General features: G+C 41.0%; 1 protein-coding gene across 2 annotated transcripts in view; it reads left to right on the top strand.

Moving 5' to 3' along the window:
- MICU2 (mitochondrial calcium uptake 2) overlaps positions 1-17,406 on the top strand; it is a 215,461-nt gene that overhangs the window by 111,397 nt on the left and 86,658 nt on the right. For both annotated transcript variants that reach the window (XM_074985444.1, XM_074985448.1), the window contains exon 2: positions 6,951-7,098. In XM_074985444.1, coding sequence (XP_074841545.1) covers positions 6,951-7,098 — 148 coding nt within the window. The remainder of the gene's footprint in view (positions 1-6,950; positions 7,099-17,406) is intronic.

Below are 17,406 nucleotides of genomic sequence, written 5' to 3'. Positions count from 1 at the left end.
GTACTGTGACTCTTCCCAACGAGGTCCTTTTCTTCCTTCAGTGGTGAGCAAACCTGGATCAGATTTGCTCCAGGATGTCCTCCTTTCCTTTCTCCCCCAATATAATGATCATTATGGTGCATCTCTTGATAGATGGGGCTCCTACATGAGACAACAGACTTGGAGTGCTCTGCAATCCAGGATGAAAATCAATATCCTAGAATTTAGGGAGAGCATGTTGTACATTCCTCCCACTCATATGTTCATTCTCATCGTGGGAAAATACCATTGCCATTTACTACATAAACAAGGGGGGCCTGAGGTCATCAGCAGTTTGTGTGGAAATGATGCATCACATACAATATCCTGTTGTCTGTGGCCTATTCCCCAGTATGATTACAGACACTCGTTCTCAACAGGAATTTTGTGAACCACCAAAACATGGTTGTAAGCACCATGGCTCAGTGGTCATAGAAGTTTTTAAGCACTCTGAGGACTTAGACCAGGATGCCTTTGCCTCCCACACCAATGCCAAATGCACTCAGCATTGTTTCAGAGATGGGCTTGGAGCCCACTCCCAATGAAACACCTTGGTTCCCCATATTAGGCTATGTTTAGACTGCATTTTTAAAAAACAATTTACACAATTTGTGCAACACATTGCGTAAATTATTTCAAAATACCTTATTCTGAACTTGGTGCCATCCACACAGCACCAAAGTTCAGAACAAGCAGCTATTCCAAAAGTTCCATTACCCCTCTCACGACAAGAAGTAGTGGAACCAGAATACCTCACTCAAAATGGCAACACTATTTTGAGCATGGGGAAAAGCCACAGTGTTGCTGTTTTGGGAAGCCTTTGTATCTAGCAGTACATACTCAGTCTATGCATAGCCTTTTGGGGATGGAGAGAGAAGTTGGTGTTTGGAGGGTTTTGTTGGTCTCATTTATTGCATGTAGCAGCAATTTACTTCTCCAGTTTGAGACTATCCAAAACATGGAAAAAATTGATCTTTTGTGAGATCTAACTTAACATATTAGTCCTCTTGGACAGCAAAGGGAAAATCACAGTAACCTTATAGAAAATAGAGAAGAAGGCAGATAAAGACTTGATGAAAGTTATTTGGAATGCTTTGAGGGCCATAATGTGAAATCATATTGGGAAAAGAAATTCAAAAAAGAAGAAATATTTTCACATAGCTCTTTCTTTCCTATATAGCTAATCTGTCTACTTTAGAGTTCTTTATTGCACCCATGGAGCAGGTTGTCAAGGAATCTATTCTGAAACACTTAGAGGAGAGGAAGTATCAGAGGGGTAGCCGTGTTAGTCTGGATCTGTAACAGCAACGAAGGGTCCTGTGGCACCTTATAGACTAACAGACAAGTTTTGAGCATGAGCTTTCATGAGCACAGACTCACTTCATCAGATGCTGGTCTTGGCAGATTTCCAAGGGACTTGGACTGGGACTTAAAAACCTCTAGGGGTGGAGATTCCACCACCTCTCTAGGCAACACATTCCAGTGCTTCACCACCCTCCTGGTGAAGAAGTTTTTCCTAATATCCAACCTACTCCTCTCCTTCTGTAACTTCAGACCATTGCTCCTTGTTCTGCCATCTGTCACTATTGAGAGCAGTTTCTCTCCATCCTCTTTAGAATGCCCCACCAGGAAGCTGAAGGCTGCTATTAAATCACCCTTCCACCTTTTCTTCTGTAAACTAAATAAGCCCAAATCCCTCAGCCTCTCCTCATAGGTCATGTGCTCCAGCCCCTTTATCATTTTTGTTGCCCTCTGCTGAACCTGCTCCAGCAGATCCACGTCCTTTCTGTACTGGGGGGGGTGGGGGTCAGAACGGGACACACTATTCCAGATTTGGCCTCACCAGTGCCAAATAGAAGGGAACAACAACTTCTCTAGATCTACTTGAAATGCTCCTCCTCATGCACCCCAATATGCCACTAGCCTTCTTGGCTACAAGGGCACACTGTTTACTCGTATCCAGCCTTTGGCTAAGTGGCGGTTCTGCAGAAAAGGCTTGGATGTTACAGCAGATAAGAAGCTGCATATGAATTGACAGTGTGCCCTTGTTGCCAAGACGGCTAAACGCATAGTGGGCTGCATTAGTAGGTGCGTTACCAGCCGCTCAGAGGAATTGATTATTCCCCTCTATTTGGCACTGGTGAGCCTACATCTGGGGTAGTGCATCCAATTTTGGGACCTCTGCTATGGAAAATATGTTGACAACTTGGAGAGAGTCAAGTGGAGGACAACAGAAATAGTAAAGGGGGCTCAGGCACATAAATTATGGGCAGAGATTGAGGGAACTGTGCTCATTTAGTCTGCACAAGAGAAGATTGTGCTGCGGTGAGGTTGACAGCAGCCTTCGGCTATATGAAGGAGAGTACCAAAGAGGCTGTTCTCTGGTGGCAGATGACCAAACAAGAAGCAACTGTCTCAAGTTGCAGTCAGGGGCATCTAGGTTTGATATTACAAAAAACTTCTTTAGTAGTAGGGATGTGAAGTACTGGAATGGGTTTCCCAAGGAAGTGATGGAATCTCTATCCTTAAGGGTTTTTAAGGTCAGATTGACAAGCCCTGACTGGAATGGTTTGGTTGAGTTAAGTCCTGCTTTAAGCAGGAGGAGTTAGAGGTCTCTTCCAACCCTACTCTTCTGTTATATTGAGAGGCTTAAAACTGTCCTGTGTTTGTGTTGAATGGCATGTTTTATTAATTTCATTTTAGAAGAGCAGATTTTTCAGTCATTTTCAGGTGGAAAAGGTCTTATATTAAGGTGTCTGATATACATTTTTCTGGGAGGTGGATCCTATCTAGAATGCAGGCACATTTTAAGTGATGCCCACCTTAATTTCAAGAAGCATTTTTCTGTGCAATATGCTAGTGGTGAGCAGACTTTTACATTGGGCCCCACTTTTCATCCCTTCAATTAGCAGGGCCCCCCAACCTGTCTAATGTAATCCAAGCCAATGGAAATTTCAGTTATGTTCATATGAAAAAAAACCCTTTCAGTATGTGTAAGAAAGTAAGTATGTAGAATGTACGCACTTTAATAATTAGTATATAAATGTAAATGCACATACATAAAAACAATGTTATATTTCAACATTTTTAATTAAATGGATGAGCTTGACACTCAGTAGCTAATCGTGCTGCTCAACCTTATGAAATTTCATGCCACCCTGAGTGGGCCTGCTCCCCACTTTGCATGCCCCTGCAATATACTGCTGGAAAAGTCAAATTTATTCATGACTTTGAAGTATTGTCTTATGGATCCTCTGATTTTTCTTACATAGCATGTTTCCCTCCCATCTGTTCAGTGTGCTGAAAATCTGCCCTATGCAACTGAGTGAATGGAAGAACAAACAAATATGATCCATTTCATATGCTCATTGTGGTCCTTCTATCCCCATCCTTTGCCTGTTTTTACTCCTGAAAACCCCTTTTCTTCTTCCTTTTAAGAATGAAATAGGAGCCCATGTAAATTGTAAGTTCGCCTTACTAGATATAGGACCACAAGTGTGTTAGAAACTGGGAATGGGTGACAGGAGACAGATCACTTGATTACCAGTTTGGCTCATTCTTTAAGGGGCACCTGGCATTGGCCACTATCAGAAGACAGAATACTGGGCTGCACGGACCTTGAGTCTGACCCCGTATGGCTGTTTTTATTTTTGTTTTAGTGTGCTGAGGAAGTTACAGTACCTAAGCAGCAAAGTGGAATCTAAGGAAATTATATAGATAGAAATAGACAGATTGATTTATGTAAAGACCATAGGCCAGAGTGTCATGGAGCTATATTAGTTTACACCATTTGAAGATTTAGCCCCATAATTTCAGCGATGTGAAAATTAAGCAGACTGTAGCTTTGTCACAGAACTCACAAGGTTTATTTTGTATTTAATGTCCTCACATTTGGCAGAATTCTTCTAGAGCTGAGACTGATGGGTGGTCTTTGTTTTCCTTTTTCTCTGGCACTTATGAAAGCTATTTGACTGTTGTGGTCAGCTACTCTTTCTTGTTTATCATTACATCTACAGAACACTCCTTTGGTGTTTGGAGTCTGACTTCAATAGCCAGAATTAATAGTTTTTCTACTGGTAGTAAACTAGTTTTTGAAGTAAATTTTATATCTGTTCAAGACTTTGGAGTTATGCCTACCTCTCACCTGTATATTTTTAAATAGTCAAAGTGCCAGATCACAAAGAAATCTATGTTGTCCCCAGAATAAACATATTTTTTGGCAAGGCAGGGAGACAAGAAATCTGATTATTGTTATAAAGAACAGTCAAGCCCTTAGTTATCTCAGTGGGGCACCATATATAGGTACAACATTGAGAATTCACTTGAATTGGGTTCTAAACTTTTCAACAAAATCAAACTTTTGTTGGGATAGCTTGAAATTATGACTTTGAAAGTGATTCGGTATTGCCAACCACAAGTATTCATTAATCATAAGTGATGCCCCATGATAACATGTTGATTGATTACAAAATCAGATATAAAAATACATTATAGGTTTAATTTTGTTATATCCAAGTTGTGAGCTTTTAGCGTTCAAGTTTCCAAGATTTGCTTTCTATCCATAGGACTAGAAACTTTCTTTTAATAAGATTTGAGATTCTCCTGTGATGCCATGACTTCAGCAGTGGTGGCTTTAAGAAAAATACAAAATATTGTAAGGTTAACCATAAAATTGCAAAAGTTACCAAGACTAATATATTTCATTTATTGATCTTTTAGGCTGTTTCTTTTAGGCCATTTCTATGCATGCCACTTTCGATAAATGGCCCAAAATATGCTAGTGAGGCACGGATGCAAATTCCCCACACCTCATTAGCATAAGGTCACGTGATTTGCAGTCTGGACGATGCTCTGCCGGACTCTAAAACGCCGTTTGGAAGCGCAGCCCCGGGGGGGTCTTCCAGAAGGAAGTCCTTCTTCTGGAGGCCCCTTCTTCCTGAAAATTTTTGGAAAGAAGTGGCCTCCAGAAGAAGGACTTCCTTCCGGAAGACCCCCCAGGGGCCAGGCTTCTAAACAGCATTTTGGAGTCCAGAAGAACATCTTCCGGACTCCAATTCACGTGACCTTATGCTAATGAGGCACGGGGAATTTGCATCTGTGCCTCATTAGCATATGTTGGGCCATTTGTTAGCATAGAAACGGCCTTAGTGTTTTGATAAAACTATTCCGCTTTTTTCTTACCATAATAAAGGGATCTGTGAAATTACAGTAATATTTGTTGACAATGTTGATGTTCTCTGTTTTCTCTGTATGTGTATAGACACACAAATTTACAGATGTTTAATGTGAATTTAAAATTTTCAACTGTTCAAATTCAGTCTTTTTAATACACTAATATATGCTTTGGCCATTGTTCAAACAAATATTACAATATTTTATGAAGCTGAAAATCCAATTGTTATGGACAGTTGCATAATAGGATTAACTCTTCATCTTGTTCTATAAGCACAAAATAATAAAAGTTTATGCAAAAAAACTTTCCATAATTTCAATTAAACCACTACTGTAGAGCAGTCTTCTGTTTTTAAGTTTGCTTTAGGGCACAAACTGTCAACATTATTATAAGATGATGATTCTAATAAGAGTGCTGAATTTTAACACTCCACAAATACGAATTATTCACTTGATATCTGAAGCAGCATTTGTTGAAGCTTGTTAAAAAAGGCAATTCTGTACTAACCAGTCCCAAAGCTTTTAAACAGAGAAGATTAAAAGGAACTGAGACTTACTACATTAGAGTTGGTTTAAAACAGTATTTTTCAGAATCTGTTAATCTAATTAGTACAAGAATAAAAGTGCTATTTGCATTTTCCACACTCACCTTTCTTCTACAAGATAAAGGTTAAAGGAATACTTCCTACTTGAAATATGATCAATTTTAAACTGAGTTAAAATGGCTTCAAGTGTTACACCTTTCCCTGAATCCCTTTGCTGCCAGATTGTTTTTCTAGTAATGGTTCCCTAATTTTAAAATGCGTGCTTCTTTTCTTATTGCTATTCAAATGACCCAAGTAATCAAGGGAAACTGAATGACAGTTCAGGAGGAAGAGTTAAGCTATGAAGAACCTAAACAAAATCACATATTGGCCAATAAAGCATTTACTCATGGTACTTCGCTTCAATGCAACTGTTTGATTTAAGTCATACAGTTCAGAGCATAACTGCAGTGACTGTCAAAATGGCTCTGTCATCGCTATAGCAGGTCAGGAAATGGAATTTCCATCTTATGTGAAATTGCAACATTTAAAAAATTCTTCACAAACTTTACAAAAAGTGAAAATATTTCCTGGAACAAAATCAGAAACATTGAAACAAACTTATTGAAATACTTTCTGTTGAAGTTTCTGTAGTATTGTCAAAGCTTGTGATTCCATCAGAAGTCTGTCAAAATTCAGTGTATTTCTTAAAGTCCTTGCTCATGAAGTCAGATGATTGTGTACGAATCTCTGATTTCATTACAAAAATACTAAGTTTCAACCTCATGATTATGGAGAAGATCTTGGAAACATGTACCCAGAGACTCAAAATCCGGAAGGCAAATAAAAAGAACATAACTTATTCTTAAAAGCTATGATTTGGGGGGATAACTTTTGGTGTGGTCAATACTGTCTCTGCTTCTGTGGTCTAAGATCCAAGTCCTCACCTAAATTGGGAAGAATTAATCTTCCGATATAATGTGTCATAATAGTCATTCCATAGCTAGATAACAAATTTTAGGAGTGGTTCCTAAGACTCTTGAACTGTGCATAAACCTATCCCTTTTTACGGTTAAACTATAACAACTCCCTTAATAAAAACTAGTCCCTCTTACTGTGATTTGGCCACTATATATTGAGGATTGTAGGTTGGTGGCTTATGATCCCTTCTGATTAGGTTGATAGTCTAAAGCCTAATCATACTTTTGTTCAATGGATTTCTTTTTCCTGTTTCAGAAAGAAGATGTCGCTAGTGAGGAGATGGCAGAAAAATTGTCTATTCGAAAACAACGTTTTATGAAGTTTGCCTCTTTGGAATATGAAGGCGAATATTACATGACCCCTAGAGACTTCCTGTTCTCAGTAATGTTTGATCAAGTCGGCCGTAAGTTGATTTTGCCTCAGTAAATTGTATTACTGATTTGTGTGGTAGGCACTCTTTAAGATGTTGTTAGTATTCCAAAGGCTGGCTGACAACTTTAATAGGTTACATGCTTGTAGACTCTTAACAGGGACGAGTTGGCATATGTGTTGAAACATAAGGTCTGGAAATCTAGTGTCTTTGTGTAAATGACTTATCCCCTTAATGTGCTTATTTGATTAATATTAACTTTGGCCATGTCTAGTGTAAAAGGGGCTCTTTCAAAATATCCGGTGGATCGTCTACGCACAAAAAGCATTCTTTCAAAATTAAATCATTTTGAAAGCACTCTTCCATTCCTATGCCAGGAAGAGTACGTTCTTTCAAAAGCTTCGGTCAAAAGGAAATGTGTGGAGAAGCTCTGCAGGCCCTTTTTTTCAAAAGAGCAGTCATGGAGCCTGATTTTTTGATCCCTGGCCCATTCTTTCGAAAGAGAGGGGGGAATTGTGGACGCTCCTTTTCGAAAGAGCAAATCACTCTTTTGATCTGCTTTTTTGTGTGTGGATGCACTCTTTCATAAGAGGCTCTTTCAGGAGAGATCTTCCAGAAGGACTTATTTTGAAAGATCGCTGTAGTGTAGATGTAGCCTTATTGTTTATCTAAATGACAGAGAAATTAGCTAGGTTATAATACACTAGTTATATATCCCCTACTCCCCACAGCTCTTGGTGTACTTGATACTGACGTTTTCCTTCAACAAAAAAGTTGTGCAGGTGAAAGATGGTCATTGATGTTTGGGTGGGATGGGACGTGGAGCTCAGCCACATTGTTCTCTATTGCACTAGAGCCTCCCTTGTATGGGAACTATTATTTCTGCAAAATAGAGTGAAATGAGTAACATTTTTAGGTTTAGAAACAAAACATTTTTAAAATTCTGTGCTCTGATAAGTCAACATGCTGTGCAGCAAATTCTTGGGCTGAATTTTGTCCTCCTTTACCCAACATTCCAGACTTCCATGGACAAATCTCAGCCTGATTAATGGTGTGTACCTTAAAACTTGCCCTTGCTGTCTGAGGTAGTTGTCTTTTCATTGTCTTCCCCTCACTAACTGTGGCCCTTTTGTATACTTTCTCCTGCTCAAAAGTGAACAACCTTCTTTCTTCTCTAAATCACCCAATGTGTTTCACCCGGCTGTATTTACTGAGTTGCAGTGATTTGCTCCAGTCTATAATCCCTCCTTCCTCTTACTAGTCAATGGCTTTTTCTTGCTGCCTAGATAGCACTGTGGCTGCTGTTTCCATAGTTCTTTGCCTTTTTGTAAAATGAGTGTATAAGGCCCCTTTAGGGGGGTGATCAAGCAACTGCCTGATCGTAAAAGTGAAGGAGATAGCCAGCTTTCAAAGAGCCCAGGAAAGAGCCCAAAGTCAGTGAGTCTCCTGGGAAAATCAAAAAACTTAACAAGTAAGAATAACTACAGTTGTTAATATCACAGTATACTTTCTATTCACTTTAGAATAGACTGCATTCATGTATATGCTGACTAATTCATATATTTTAAAACTTCCTTAAGGCAGCCTAAAATCCCTGACTAACCTTCCACAAATTGGATTAGGCTCCTTTCAGTTCTGAATTGCTTTAAACTTGCACAGACAATACAAAAAAAACACAGCAAGGGGAGAGGATGGGGCAGGGTATGCATCTTGCAATAGTTTTAATAAGTATGAACCTTCTAAATGCTGCATCCTTGTAGGTTGCAATTAATTTTGCTAATCTTTATGTATACCCCAGCTTCCCAACGTTACTTTTAAATGTTGCTAACATTCTAAAATCAAAAATGGTTATTTTAAAATAAGCAAAATTGATTATGGCCTCTTGGTTTTCATTTTTTGTTAACACTTTTTTTTTCAGTTGGGAAAGTTCTTCACTCCACCCCATAATTTCAAATATCTTAAAATGGCTGAGAAGATTTTCCATAAGTCTTTCAAATTTAAATTAAAAAAATCATTAAAAGACAAAAGGCATTGAACATTTCTGCCCTGCTCCAGAAGGTGCGTATTTCAGAAAGCTTGTGTGAAAGCAAGATTGTAATAGGAAGTGTTTCGCAGTCTTAAGCTACATCTACATTATCAGATAAATTTGATTTTATTAAATTCAATTTTATAACTCTGGGTTTTATAAATTCAATTTTGAGTATCCTCACTTCCACACTCAATAGCCAAACATCAATTATTGCCGCAGTGCATTGTGGGAACCTGTCACACTTCCCTCAGCCCCACAATCTGCACCCTCTCCCCAGACCCTTTGGTGTCCCACCATCGGTAGCGCTCACCCTGCTGCCTGTTTCCTGCGTTCCCGCAGCCTGAGGGAGCCGGGAAACTGATCAGGGCTGCTGTGCCTGGCTTGCCAGAGCTGGGAGCCAGATGCAGCAGAGCCAGTAAGTTTCCCAGCTCCCGCAAGTGGCAGGGAGCCAGGTGCAGCACCACCAATCAGCCTCTGGAGGCCAATGAATTTGATTCAAAGACATGTTGCTTCCATACTAGCCTTCATTCAAACTGTTAAATTTGAACTTGACGCTACACCCAGCTGGTTTCAATGATAGATATTAGTGCTCCCTAAATCGAGCTAATGGTATTTACTGTGAAGACAGTCACTTGGTACAATTGCGATAACTGCCTTAAATTTGAATTTATCTGGTAGTGTATACGTAGCCTTGGTAATAGAAGTTGCTACCAGTTTCAAACATATTCATCGTTTACACCTGCAACATTTGTATGAATGCTGTTTTTTTGAACAAGGCTGCATGGGGATAGTTTGATTTTGCTGACAATGTTGCCCTCCTTTCACACTGACATGAAAGCATACAAGAAAAAGTTGCTACACTGGACAAAACTGCCTCAGTGGCTGGACTGACCATTAACAATGGGAAGACCAAGACAATCCGGATCAATCAATCCAACACCACCATCACGCTGGGAGGGAATGACCTGGAAGATGTGGAGCAGTTCACCTACTTGGGGAGTCTTATGGGAAGAGACAGAGGAACCAATAAGGCTATCAGTGCCCGGATAGGAAAGCAACAGCTGCATTCAAGACTCTTTGTCCCATGTGGAGTTCACAAATATCATCTGCAAAAACAAAACTGCAGCTGTTCAACACAAATGTGAAGAGTGTTCTCTTGTATGGATGTGAGTCCTGGCATACTAAAAAGTCTTCAAATCATAAGCTACAGTCAGTTATAAACAGATACCTGAGGTACATCCTTCGCATCAAATGGCAAGACTTTCTCATAAATGAGAAGCTTTGGAACAGAACAGGACAAGAACCACTTCATGTGTAAATCAAGAGAAGAAAGTGAGCATGGCTAGGCCACACTCAGAAAACAATTATCTTGCATAGTCTGTCAAGCTCTCAAGTGGAATCCACAAGGAAAACTCAAAAGAAGACGACCTTGGACAACAAGAGATTGAAGAACAACAACTGGGGTACTCCTGGAGTCAGCTAGAAATTTTGTCCTGAGACAGAGTAAAGTGGAGGAGAGAGAGAGAGTGTGTGTGTGTGTGTGTAGGTAGATAATAATAAGTATATAATATGTGGCTCAATGCCCTTCCTTCCAACCCCCTCCCCAGAGTTAGGCACCCCCCAGACTCCCTGCTCTAAACTAATCTCTCTCCACTCCCCCAGACCTAGGCACCCTCCATCCTCACTACTCTAACCCAGTGCCCTTCCTTGCCCACAACACCAGGGACTCCCAGCACCCCTGCTCTAATCCAAGCCAGGGACTCCCAGCTCCCCTGCTCTAATCCAGTGCCCGTTATGCCTGGGACTCACCAAAGCCGCTGCTGCCACCACACACTTCTCCCTTCAGGTTTTGGGGCACGTGTGCAAAGCAGTGGTAGGCAGTCCCAGTGCGTGGCTCCAAGGAAGAGCCACAGGCTGGCCATTCCTGCTGTAAATCATTTCAGCTGGTATGGATAATTTTAAGACCAGATGATAATCAAGACTATGTAAAGCTATAGAATATATAGTACTGTTATGCTGAGATGCATTGCCTGTCATCAAGCATGTATTTTAGTCATTGGGCAATTACAGATCTAGTTAAAGCTGATGAGTGTGCTAGCTACTATTCATCCAGCCTAACTGGAAGAAGCAAGCTCCTTTTATTGAGTGAAATAGCTGGAGACGTTGAATGCTACCATCCAAAACATCAGGCAGTATGCAAGGTTCATCAGGATTTCAGTCATGTGGGCCAAAGTGTTTCCCTCCAACCTGATTGCAAATGCAAGGGCTGGGTCATTGAGTGGTTGGAGCTGCTTGTGTGTCAAAGGGTGAAAGCAAAATTGGAACCAAACAGAAAAGCAGATACGCAGTCATGAGCATGGACCTGATGTGGAGCAGAGACACAGCTCTTCTGGGTTATAGGACTAGCTGGCAAGGGAGATGTGGAAGTTACAGGTAAGGGAAATGCCTGTTGTTGTTGTTCCTGTTATGTTAAGGTAAACAGGACTTTGTCCAGATTTTGTTAATAAATAAGATTTCATCAAAGAATCATTAATTTTTCTCCTAATGAAAACAACCCACCAAAGTCTTAAGTGTTAACTAACCATGCAGCCACAGAGGCAACCATGTTAGCCCGCTTTTGGACAATTCAAAGCATGCACAGTAAGGCATATGTGGCTTGTAACATTGTTACTCACACTGTTAAAAAGCAAGCTTTTTTTTTTTCCCCCTCCCTACCATTGCACATGACATCCCTCCATTCTAACTGTGTTATGTGCCCTGATTGTTCAGGATATTACACATATAATAATCTTATGGCCTCTTCGTGCTCCAAAAAGCTGATTTCCTATTTTGTGCATCAGTACCCTGCCTCCTTACACGTCAGAGCAAACATCAGAGTGTAGGATGATGAATACATTCAAGCTTGTTTCCTTGATTTTATTATAATCAGCCAGCAGGGAAAGTACATTGTTACCAATATTTTAATAAAGCCAGTTTTTAGGGTCTATCAGTTTTAATTGTGGCCTTTTTAATATACTATTCCATTTTCACATCTGGCACAAGAATATACTATTCTCAGATGAAATTTCTCCTTTGTCACATATCTAACAAATATAGAATTTAACTGCAGGTTTCCATCAACTTTGCAGTCATTACTCACTAGTATTTCATTTATTCATCATTTCCATTTGTGCAATTAATTAATGTGCTATTTTAATTTTTATATTTTCTCTAAACATAATTAAAATTTAGCAGAAAGTAAACATGGTGCCAAATAAATAGATAAATATTCTGATTGGCAATGGCATATCAAAAGTACCTGAAATTACAGCTCAAGAGGGCAAATATCAACCTATCATAGATACGTCTAGATTGTAAGATTCCTGTGTACAGTTAAATTTTTTTCCGAAACAAAATCGTGTGTACCCTTTGACTAAGTTGCAAAATATTCAATAAGTGATTCATTATAAAGTAGTTTCCATGATAAGAAAACAGATAAATTACATATACCTATACAACAAACACATACACCATCATAAAATACAACCCAGTGATCTTGAACTCTATTTTCATGTATCTGAGTTCACCAATTTTGTTAATTTGTTTCCTGGTAGATAAGTTTTTATTACTGTTTTTTTTTTTTAAATATGGCTTTTACAATGTCAGATCCTGGCATTTCACACCTGCAAAGTTATTTACTATGAGTGAAAATGAAGAAAAATATTTACAGTCCTGCTCTGTAAAGTGTAATAGCTGATAAATGCACAGCGTCCTAACAGACCTATTTTGCTTTTCATATTGACACAGCAAATAAGTCTTCAAATGCCAAATGGCAAGGTCCAAAAATGCTTTTGTTTGCTGTCATGGGCAACACTGTACGCTGTATTAATTTAATATGTTTGTGTAATTTTATGTTCTTCTTAAAGGAAGCAGTCTTCTCTGGTTTTTAATTATAGATTAAATCTCTAAAATATATCTGGAGGCATGGGTTATTATTTGTACTTAGGGTGGTGTCCTGTACTGATCAGCAAAACACATGCTCAGACTGCTTTGGGGGCTTTTATATTCCTAGCAGAGAGCCATGTAAACAGGCCACAGATGTGCCCCCCCAGTCCAGTCATTGTTTCCTGTAATAATTGTCTCCATGCCAGAATCCCACACCACAAGCCCTCTGGTCTCCTCGAGACCAACAATACTTCATCTTTATTCTAGACAGCATTTGCTGTAGATTTTATTGTAGAATTACAAGAGTCCCACAAATTTGCAACAGTTTTGATAGTAGTGGATAATTTTACCAACATGTCCCACTTCATCCCTTGCACAAGTTACCCGTCTCCTGAAGGGCCAGATCAGCTGTAGATTAGCTGCATAGTCTACCTCCACAACCTTCTGGAGTACGTCACCTCCTCTTTGGGATCTCCATTCAGTCCCAGTTATGGCATGAAGCCCTGAGCATGCTGGGAGTCCACATGTCCTTCCAGTTACCATCCCTGGTCCAACAGCCAGACAGAAAGGATCAGATTCTTGAGCTCTGCCTCCAAATCTTGTGACATATAGGAGCAGGCATGGCGACGATACCATGTCAGACTCCATAGACATTGCCTCCAAATGTGGTTCAGTTCATACAGCAACACATCCTGCCAGGGTCGTGGAATGACCCAGCCAATGTACACAAAGGAATTCCCTTTTCACAGATGTCACCATGATCACTCCTTACCAATGATGCACATTTAAACAGCCTCCTGATGCAAGGCAAATGGTTGCCTGTGGAGATATCCGTGATCATCAGTCTCCTGAAATTGAGTGTGGTCAGGAACACCTGCACCCATTTTCTTCTGCTGACTGTAGGATAACACACAAACATCCTAACAGACAATATTGCTTGTATGTACTATATCAATTAATATGAGGGGACTAGGTCACCTTTGCTATCTGTGGATGAGAAAAGGAAATTGGTGCATCTCCCATGACATCACCCTATCTGCAGCTTACCTCCCAGACACACAGAACTTGATAGCATACAGTCTCAATCACAACAAGAAAGCAGTTATGTAGCACTTTAAAGACTAACAAAATAATTTATTACATGATGAGCTTTCTTGGGGCAAACCCATCTCTAATTCCAGATCAGCAGAAGTGGATCTGCACCACGAAAGCTCCTTTTGTAGGACTCCTTTTGTAGCATGGCCACGTGTTCACTGTCTATGAAAATGGCCTTCTTGATAGCATTTACTTCAGTGAGAATAGGAGAGATAGCAGCCCTGATGGTACATCCTCCTGTGATGGGGTTCTGGGGTCCCCCAAGCTCTGCACCTTGTCCGCAGGCAGGAGAGTCTCTCATTCAGCAGGAAAACAGCGGGTTTATTAGCCGACAGGACACAGCATCGTACAGAGGAGTCAGTACAGCAGGCAGAGACAGCCAGTCCAATCCATGTTGAGGAGAGGAGGCCCCGAGGGGCCCCCGGAGCCGGGGCCTTGCCCCCTCCTTTGTCTCTCTCTCCCAGCCCAGACTCACTGCTTCCCAACTCCCAGTTCCAATTCAAACCCCTCCGGCTCCACCTCCCCCTTTGTCTGCAGTACAAAGGTGTTACTGGGTCGTCAGGTTACCCTCAGCAGGAGCCCCACACCCTCTGTGAGCCACACACACACACACACAGGTATCCCCCACTCCATCACACCTCCCCTACACAGTACTTTTTCCAGACAAGGTTATACTCAAGCCACATGCAAAATTCATCCCTAAGATAACCTTTCCGTTTCACATGAATCAGTTTGTTCAACAACTTCAGTCTTCTTCCAAGCCTCACCAAGACAGTAGGAAGGAGGAAATACGTCCTACTGTGGTTGTCAGGAAGACCCTGGCATTGTACATTGACAGGATTAGGGCCTTCAAGAGGTCCCATAGACTTTTTCTCTGTGTTGCAGAAAGATCAAAGGGCTCAGCTATATTAGTCCAAAGGCTGTCTAAGTGGGTCTCGAATTGCATCAGATTTTGCTACCTAATTCACATGACCCCTCCGGACTCAATTCATACATGCTCCACAAGATCAATCTCCTCATCCATCACCTTCTCCAAGGATGTTCCTATCTCAGAAATCTGTAGAGTAGCAACAGGGGCATCAATCCCCACTTTTGCAGATCACTGTGCAATCACTGGGGACTCTGCCTCTGCTGCCGTCTTTGACTCCATTATATTGTCATCCATAACTGACCTGACTCCAAAGTTCCCACCCTCCAGAAGGGATCCTGCTTAGAATCACCTACAATGATGCATCCAAAGGGATAGTACTTGAAGTAGAAGTAGTAATGGTAGTTGTAACAACTTTCTGCGGTAATAATAGTTTTTCAAGTTGCGTGACCATGTGTGTGCTCAACAGCCAACGCTCGGCCCCTTTACTTCAGAGTTAATGTCAGTGACTCTAGTAAGGAAGGAAATGAGAGTGGTTGATTTGTGTGCACTGACTAGCATCGTGACTCAGCAAAAGAAGAGACAGTGAAGAACTATCACTTTTCTTTGCCCAAAGATGCACTCTGTTCCTGTCCTTCGTCCCCACCAAGGGGCAGTGTGCTAGCAAAGGATACCTTCAGTGGTGGATGGTGATTTATCACCGACTGGCTTATCTAATAGTGCAACTAGTTTTAAAATTGCTTTTTAGGTAGAGATAATTGAAATACTGTTTAAGTTCCATTTAATTTTCATACCACCCATTGGAGTTTGCTGTTTACCTTGTAGTATTGAAGTCAAAGCTAATAAACTCATGGAGATGTGCTTTAATAGCAACTGAATCCAGGTACTAAGCAATGGAATATAGTTTTGCAGCAGTCACATCTGGTCCTTCGGCCATCCAGCTCTTTTGCCTCTTGAGGTTTTTAACTGCTGGCAGCTGTAGCAGCTAAGAAATGACTGTGTTAGATATGAGGTTATTGTATTGATAAACTGCTTTGCTTAATTGGGCATGTGTCTTTTGAGTCAGACTTGTTTGCAATAAATATGCCCAGAGCTATCTTGATAAACAAGGTTGCTAAGATATTTTCCACTTTCTTTGTCCACTGTGTGCATGTGAATTTTCTTCTTGTCTGTGAACTGTATTTGTCATCGTGATAAAGATATGGTAAGGATTATTTAAGAGAGAAGCTGCGTCTACACTACAAGATAAATTTGAATTCGTTCGTATTGATTTTGTAGTTCTGGAATTTATAAGGTTCAGTCTGGCCATCCTCGCTTCCCACGTGCTCCTCACAAAGTCGACTCATTGCTGCCACATTTAAATTGGCTGACATTGACTGCAGTAGTGCATTGTGGGAACGTATCCCACAGCTCCCTCATCCCTGTAACATTCTGGGTATGCTCACTGGTCTTTCACATCATCTTCCCATATTTCATTTTCCTCATTCCCCTCCCAATCCCTGAAAATATGTCAGTCTCTGGAAATAATGGAGGGACCCTCAAAGTTAGAAGAAAGAGGATAGAAAAGTCTAGGGAAAAAAGGATTTTTGGTTTCCTCCCATTTTACATTGCCAACATGGGTGCAGCAACTGTGTTCTCAATGGGCCATCCACTGAGTATCCCACCTCCTGTCATTGCATGTGATCCCTGAAAATAACACAGGGGCCCAGACTCTATTTTAAAGTGAGAAGAAAGAGGATAGAAGAGTGTAGGAAAGAAGAATTTTTGGTTTCCCTGTTCATTGTATGGGTATTCGGGAGAGTCTTTGGCTTTCCGGTGCGCTATAAGACTTCCATGCAAAAACCCATGGTGGCAGCAAGCCCCAGAGTATCTTAGTCACTGTGGGAAACTTCCGCATGGTGGCTGCATACCCTCAAATAGGTTTCCCACCCTTTGATCCCTAAACGTGCCTGGCAGCATGGTCAACACCGAACGGCAGACACATCCTTTTACTGGGTTGGGGGCTACCCACGAGATGTGGCAGAATGTGGGAAAGACCCAGACTGCGTGGTGTCTGTGGGGGGGGAGGTTTGCAAACAAATGTAAACTGCTGAGATGAAGTTTCTCTGCATCTTGTGCGAGCATGACCCCCACAACAGCCTTGTTGCCATGTGGTGCGGCAGGGCAGCAGCTGGCCTGAGCCAGCACAGAAGAAAATAACAAGTGTAGAGACAGAGCCACAAACTCCCTGCTGGGGCTATTTGTAATGGGTAGATGTGCTCACAGGGCTAATGGCAAAGAAAGAGAGACATTTCCCACATGCTCGTACAAAAATGATCCCACAGCCAAAGGCTTGCTGCTTCCACTTAGAAATTCACGGTCTTCCTGTTACTGGAGACCAGCGTCCAGAGAGGAGCAATGAGGGGCATTGTGGGTAACATATGGG

This window comes from Carettochelys insculpta, chromosome 1, assembly GCF_033958435.1.
Source record: "Carettochelys insculpta isolate YL-2023 chromosome 1, ASM3395843v1, whole genome shotgun sequence".
NCBI classification, from domain to species: Eukaryota; Metazoa; Chordata; order Testudines; family Carettochelyidae; genus Carettochelys; species Carettochelys insculpta.
Note: the sequence above shows the minus strand (reverse complement) of the source record. Positions and strands in the feature narration are given on the sequence as shown.